Source organism: Electrophorus electricus, chromosome 26, assembly GCF_041902795.1.
Source record: "Electrophorus electricus isolate QZ-2024a chromosome 26, ASM4190279v1, whole genome shotgun sequence".
Classification (NCBI taxonomy): domain Eukaryota; kingdom Metazoa; phylum Chordata; class Actinopteri; order Gymnotiformes; family Gymnotidae; genus Electrophorus; species Electrophorus electricus.
The window spans coordinates 9,797,623-9,804,914 of NC_137522.1; the positions used below are offsets into that span (position 1 = coordinate 9,797,623).

At 40.6% G+C, this 7,292-nt stretch overlaps 1 protein-coding gene across 1 annotated transcript; it reads left to right on the forward strand.

Annotated features, from left to right (window-relative positions):
* The first annotated feature begins 629 nt into the window (after positions 1-629).
* Positions 630-7,205, forward strand: fkbp8 (FKBP prolyl isomerase 8). The gene is made up of 9 exons (XM_027018144.3): positions 630-754; positions 1,694-1,946; positions 2,096-2,265; positions 2,344-2,432; positions 2,636-2,856; positions 3,794-3,966; positions 4,083-4,160; positions 5,753-5,887; positions 6,117-7,205. Exons 2-9 carry the CDS (start codon positions 1,694-1,696, stop codon positions 6,201-6,203), a joined length of 1,206 nt encoding a protein of 401 aa, XP_026873945.3. The 5' UTR covers positions 630-754; the 3' UTR covers positions 6,204-7,205.
* The last annotated feature ends 87 nt before the right edge of the window (positions 7,206-7,292 follow it).

Sequence of the window (7,292 nt, forward strand, 5' to 3'; positions counted from 1 at the left end):
TGTATGTTACTTTATATTGTAAAGTTTCTTTAGACTGACAGTAAAAAAGAAATTTGCTTATCAAACACACAAATGGCTGCGTCAATAATAAATGTAATTTGATATTTTTCTGGGTCTGAGCTTTCTTCTTTAACGAACTTAAATAAGGACCTTTATTTTTACATTTAAATAGTTAATAACTAAATTTTAAATAAAATGTAATAACCTGTTTTGAGATACAAGTACCTAACAAAGTAGACGAATGTAGGATGCTGGAAATCAGTATTTAAAGTTAATGCTTTTGGGGAATATTTTATTTTATTTTATTAATGTGTTCCTTCAGAGTATCATCATAGCATATGAAAAACTTTACAATTTAAAGTAAAAACTTGATTAACCTACAATTACTATAATCTTGACTATGAGAAGGATATATATATATATATATATATATATATATATATATATATATATATATATATATACACACACACACACACATATATGTGTGTGTGTTCGTTCAGACACAACAAGCACAAGGAACTCAGTGGACCATTTTTTGTGTTCCAGTAACTTTTATTTTGACACAAGTACCATTTTTTGTGTTCCAGTAACTTTTATTTTGACACAAGTACCATTTTTTGTGTTCCAGTAACTTTTATTTTGACACAAGTACGACAGCTCATGGCTGGCTGGTGCACAAACAGTGGGACAATCTGATTTGCTGTCAAAGTCTACAGTCCTATAGATCAGATTTGTTGTGTATTGCACTGAGGTAAGTGCTTTATCCTTTTGCAGTGTTGTGTACGACGTTTGTAATGGGGGAGCTGCAGATTTCACTTAGCAGCGAGTGTGCTATGAAATGCTCTAGGAAAGTTCGCAGTTCAGTCTAGTCGGGTTAGCTAGCTTAGCTAGTTTAGCTCGCTAGCAAAGTTTGCAGAAACTTCTCGAAAGACATGGATAGCTAGCTATGAATCAGTCAAGCGCACCTTTACTTTGTGTGTTAAGTTGCAAAAGTATGATATCAAAATGTCATATGATATCCTTGGTTTTATTGCATGACGGACATGTGTAGTTAATTAAAAACCCCGTTTTTCCTAATGATTGTTGCCCTGAATGTAATTTACTAGCTAGCGATAGTGAGCTAACTGAGCTGTGTTCCGTGTTATAATGATTTAGGTTTTTGTCTAAAGGGAAGGACTGGACTTGTGACTGATGTTTCCGAAGGACATCATTTTGTTGTCTGAATATTCTCCAGCTAAATAGTTTGGAATGTCATCGGAAAAAATCCTAACCAAGTGTCAGCAACGTTAGCTAGAGGGAAATCTGTTTGTAGCTCGCTAGGTTAACTGGATCTTAACCGGGGCGACTGGATAACCACACCAAGTTATCTCTATACACAGCGGGATAATTTAACGAATTAATCATGTATCTGATTATTGATTTTAGACATGTCAGATACGTTAGGGATAGCTGGGTAGGTAGCAGGCTAGCTAGTTGCTCACTAAATAACATTCGCTTTGTCGATGCACTTGCTCGCCTTAAACTTATAGGATGCTGAAATTAATTTGCGCAATGACGAGTCGATCAGTGATGATCTGCATTTCATATGTATCTTATGATGCTTGTTTGATTTTTGTGACAGTAGATGGCAGTAAATATGACGTGTGTCTTTCAGTCTAATTGCTTGCATTAATTGTGGGTTTTTTCCCAGATGGACGACAAAGACGAGACACTCCTGAATGGCTCTGGTGACATCCAGAACTCAGCAGAGAGAAAGTCAAGTCGAACGTGTCTGCTTGACAGCGGGGAAGACTTTGAGATGCTGGAAGATGGTGATGACGAAATGGGCGATCTCCCACCTTTAGAAGACACAAGCAACGCAAAGGAACAAAGCAGAGCTAACACAGAAGCTGCTGTAGACCCCAGTCCATCCCCACCCCAGGAGGAATGGCTGGATGTCTTAGGTAAACAAGCTTAGTTTTGCATAGGACAAAATCGTATTGTGAGTGAGACCTTTTTGAAAGGCTTGATTAAATAAAATCTTTTTGTCTTTCATTAGGAATATTTAACTTTTGGTGATTTTAAAAAGCAATTTATCAACACATGTACGCAGGGAATGGGCAGGTGAGAAAGAAGGTTCTTGACGCTGGTGCTGGTCCTGACAGCAAACCGCAGAGGGGCCAAATAGTCACTATTAATCTCAAGACCACTCTCACAGATGGAACCACAGCAGACGAGGAGTCAAATCTCTCTTTCACCCTTGGTGATGGTGATGTCATTCAGGTATATTCTTTTGGATTTAACAAGGATCTATAAAGGAATGCCTTAGGCTGAGGTTTAATCTTCCGTTATTCTTCTCAGGCATTGGATCTCACTGTACAGCTGATGGAGATGGGTGAAAATGCCTTAGTGGAAGCAGCTGCTAAATATGCGTACGGAGCCTTGGGGAGGTGAGAGTGAAAACCCAGACACCGTGACATCTGTTGCTGACACCAAAGTACCAGTTCTGGTCATATTGTCCTGGGTACCCATGTATCCATAAAACTAAGGCACACCAGCAGGAAGACAATTGCATACAGTGTTGGGCAGTTATTTGTTTATGCAACCCGCCTCTGTTTACTCTTCTCACAAGCCACTCATTGCTTTACATCAGCTCTACACCTTCTGTGCCTCCCAATGCTGATTTGATCCTGGAGGTGCAGCTCCTTTCTGCTACTGATGCCCCAGACCTGGAGCTGTTGCCTCCTGTGGAGAGGATTAGCCTGGCGAGCAGGAAACGAGAGCGGGGCAACGTCCACTACCAGCGCGGCGACTATGCTTTCGCCGTCAACTCGTATGGCATTGCGCTGCAGATAACGGAAGCAAGTTCAAGAGGTAATGCGGAAAGTTGCTTTACTGTGGCCCTGTCTGGGAACAAGAGGTCTCCAATTACAGTTTAGTGCAGGGAAAAGAGGAAATGCTTGATTTATAATGGGTACGTTTGTTGTTGAACCAAGACTGTAAAAGTTATTATATATTAATATCTATATTGGATCTGTGGTCTGTCTGCCAGATTGTTGTGTGGTAAGCGAGGCCGTTTGAAGACAGCATGGATGCTAACTCCTGTTTATGCTCACCTTTACTCTTGCTTTCTTCATTATGTCTTCATTCAAATGTCAAGTTCATAGACCCACACTGTTGGAGGATTCTGCACTGCCTAGCACACTGGCATGATGAGAAGTGCAGTTACCGCTGTTTAGTTTTACTCTTGTAAATAGATAAACATTAGTCCCTTGATTTGTCTCTTGGGAAAGGGGCCTGTTGCCTCTTTTACTTGCATATCTGAGTTGCATCTTTAACTATTTGCATACCTTGCCTGTGTATTTAGCATGAAATGTGCTACATTGACCTTGGTTCTCTGTCTGTCTTTGATGAGCTGCTCATGCAATCAGAAAGTGTCACTGGGTATTTTGTACTAGGTAAACTCCAAAGGTCTAACACTAGCGTGGAGGGAAGAGGTTTATTTGTCTTAAATGATGCAATTGATGCAATTTTTATATATATATATATATATATATATATATATATATATATATATATATATAATAAATAAATAAATATAAATATATATATATATATATATATATATATATATATATATATATATATATATATATATATATATATATATATATATATAAATATAAAAATAAAAATAAAAATAAAAATAATGTGTGTGTGACTATACACAATACAAGAGGAATATTCCCTTTTGGTCATCATCTGGAATGCCGTGTCATAAGTCATGCCTTGGCAAAACTTGCCGTTTCAGTGGACATCAGCCCACAGGAGGAAGACGAGTTGCTGGACGTGAAAGTGAAATGCCTGAACAACATGGCGGCCGCTCAGCTCAAGCTGGACCACTATGACGCAGCTTTACGCTCCTGTGTGTCTGTCCTCGCTCACCAGCCAGACAACATCAAAGCTCTGTTTCGCCAGGGCAAGGTACCCTACCTTCCAGCACACACGTCCTCTCACTTAGCTAACAATGCCTTTTCTCAAAGATTCACACATCGAGTAAATGCACTGTTTACTTATGCCACCTGATTTTACTCCTCCAGGTACTAGCACTACGAGGGGAGTACGCCGATGCCATTAAAATTTTGAAAAGGGCTTTGAAGTTGGAGCCAAGTAACAAGGTAATACTGAGATTTGTGCAAGAGCTTTGTACGTTTACACAAACTACAGTATAAACACGAGTGCTTTGAAAGAAAAATGGTCCCTTGGAAAACTTAATCAAACAATGCTCTAATGCCTAAAACGTGCAGCACTGTAAAAACAATCAAACAACAATCATGTCAAAAGGCTACCGTGTAGTGCCGACTCTGGAGCAACCTCTTCTACTATTTGAAATTTGAGAGTAGGCGAGGCATGACCAAGAACGATTGATTCCTTTAACCACCAGAAGGTGGTGCTGTAAACCCCTGCATCACTCCACGTCAGGACAGGCAGCCATGCCCTCTCATCACCCGCATGGATCTTGTTTCTCCCCATGGCCAAAAATAGCCAGATCCCTCCATACAGTTGCCATGTTGAAAGCGATGTTGCCCTACTCTGCTTACACAGGCTGAGGGATGAGGTTCCATGCTCTCCGCCATCTGTGCAGTACGTTGCGGGCCAGCTCAGCGCAGCGCAGCACAGCGCTATGTGCCTGTGAACAGCATGTCACCACCAGCCCACCTACGCCTGTACTCTCCACCCCTCACGTGTGTCTTCCCTCTTTCAGATTGTTAGTTAACTAGTAATGCCTTGGTGTTGCCAATATCTTGGACCTGGTGTTGCACTCTTTCCGTTTTCATTTGTATGAACTACCGGTAGAAATGGCCACCGGCCTCAGAGTGGATAAGAATAGTGTTCTTTTTTTCTCTCTTATGTAACGTCCAGTTCTTTACATTCCAGATTTCTTCCTGGTATTTGCCTCCCACACCAATGGAGAACGTTGGCGTGTATATTGCTAGTCCAGTGTTGCATTTCGGTTGTTAATCGCTAATTAATCTTAATAGCTTAGACAAAGTGTGAACCCAAAGAGTAAGTCATATTCAAGTTTAACACAGTTGTTTCAGTGTCTGCGCGAAGAGGGTCGAGGTGAGTTCGCCCGATTGCAGCATGGTAATTGGAAATACCAGGGGGCACCTTAGAAACCTTACACCGGTCATGAGGCTCATGTTAACGAGGGAAGCAGCTGAGAGAGAAGCCGAATAAGACGTACTTTCAGACCCAGGCAAGGTATTGTTGAAAAGACTTTGTCTTATGTGGCCCACTCTGTACTTGGACAGCGGCAAGGGTGAGGTGCACTAGGAAATTAGGAAGTTATTTTAACAAATTATTAACAGAAAAATGATTTTTCTGGTTCTCTGTGCATAGTCAGCTTGGATAGAAACGTGCGTCATTAGCTGTGCAAATGTGAGGCAGTTTAAATGTGTGAGAATGCGGTTCCCTTCATTCTCACACACACACACACACACACACACACACACATACGTACTTAACACAAATGCTTGTGGTAATGGCGCCCGTTTTTCATGGGCTGCTTGGTGAAAAAAAGCACAATAAATGTGTTTGGACACAGCTGTAGTGAACCCCAGTGCACCACTGCCTGACTGCGTCGGGGCAAGTCACAAGACGTTCAGAAGAGGTGCTGGGCTGCAGTGTGTGAGCAACAGTTACATCAGCATCCCTCTTATCATACATGCGTGGACACACGCATGCGACTCTGCTTTCTCCCGGGCAGACTATACATGCCGAGCTGTCCAAACTGGTGAAGAAGCACTCGGAACAGAAAGGTGCTGAGCAGGCTATGTACAAGAAGATGCTCGGAAACCCCCCCGACAGTACGGGGCAGAAACCCCGGGGCAAGTCCTCATGGGTGAGTATGCTAGCTGTCCCCCGAAACACCAGTAGGGATACTGTTGGGGGATTTGTATACGTCACCATTGAGAATTACCTCTTTGTAATGCAACATGGAATCTATGCAAAAGTTTTAGAAAATTTGGATGTCCACAAAAATATATTGTACATTAATGTTAAAGAGGTTGAGACCCTGCAAAAATTTGCAACCTAATATTTGATCCCCTTTTGTCTTTCCCTGTGCATAGAGCCTGAGCTGGAAATGGCTGTTTGGTGCTACAGCTGTTGCTATTGGAGGTGTAGCTTTGTCAGTCGTCATTGCTGCAAGAAATTAAACGGAATCTATACATTAAGATTCAGGTGCTGGAGTCAGGTGTACCAAAAAACCCGAATCATCTTACAGTACCTGTTTCTGTTGATAAATCTATGAGCATTTGAATTTATTTTTCTCCTCGTTTCTGTCACAGGCTACAGGTTTGATATGGTATCAATACTTTTCTTTCAGTGCATGAAAGATAAATTGGGAAAATACAGATGTGAGAAGTGTAATATGATTCCTGTATGTACTATATGTAATTGCCTAGAATCCTTCTTTGTATAGATTGATGTATCTAATAGATGACTGGCACCAGTTTGTTCATGCCAGTTACCCAGTGCTTCATTTTTGAAAGACAACAACTGAACTTGCATTTACAGTTCAGGTTACAGAGGTTTATCCAGGTTATCTCTCTCTCTTTGTAATGTGAAAGGCCTTCGATGTGTATGATTGTATGTTTAAGGCTGTAAATTATAATACTACTTCTAACACTGATTTGCTGGATTCTGTTTCCATAATCATCATCAACTCTTTTTGTAATGTAGGCCAATAGATGTATGCTGCTAGCTTTTAGTCCTCCGTGTTCATTATAGGCAGTTTTCTTCCTTCCGCTGTTAAACAAATCCTTTTACTTTATTGTGCCCCCTTTACATTCAGGAGAGCATATTTCACCGTTGTTTCTCTGTGACCAAACACTGTAATGGTTTCCCAGAAATACCATTTTTTATTTTAGATTTTTAAAAGTCTCTTTCTGAATAATCTGAGTTTTGTAATATTGTTCATGTAATAATGTATGGCTTATTTATTTTAGTTGATTTCATGATTTGTATGAATTTTTTTCTGATGAATATATACACGGATGCTCATATGAAGTTGTTTTTGAAATCAGTTTTAACAGCATTCCTGTATGTACTGAAATAAAACTTTTGCACATTAGTTTCTGATAGGCTTACACAAATGTAGTAGTTCCTGCCCTATGCCATGGACGGTAAATCTGTGATTAAACATTTTACAACGTAAATCGCACCTGAGACGTGTGCCTTTTAGTGTACGTTGTGGGGCATTCCCTAGTGATAGGCTGGCGGGCGCTGACGTTTTTCTGACGCAG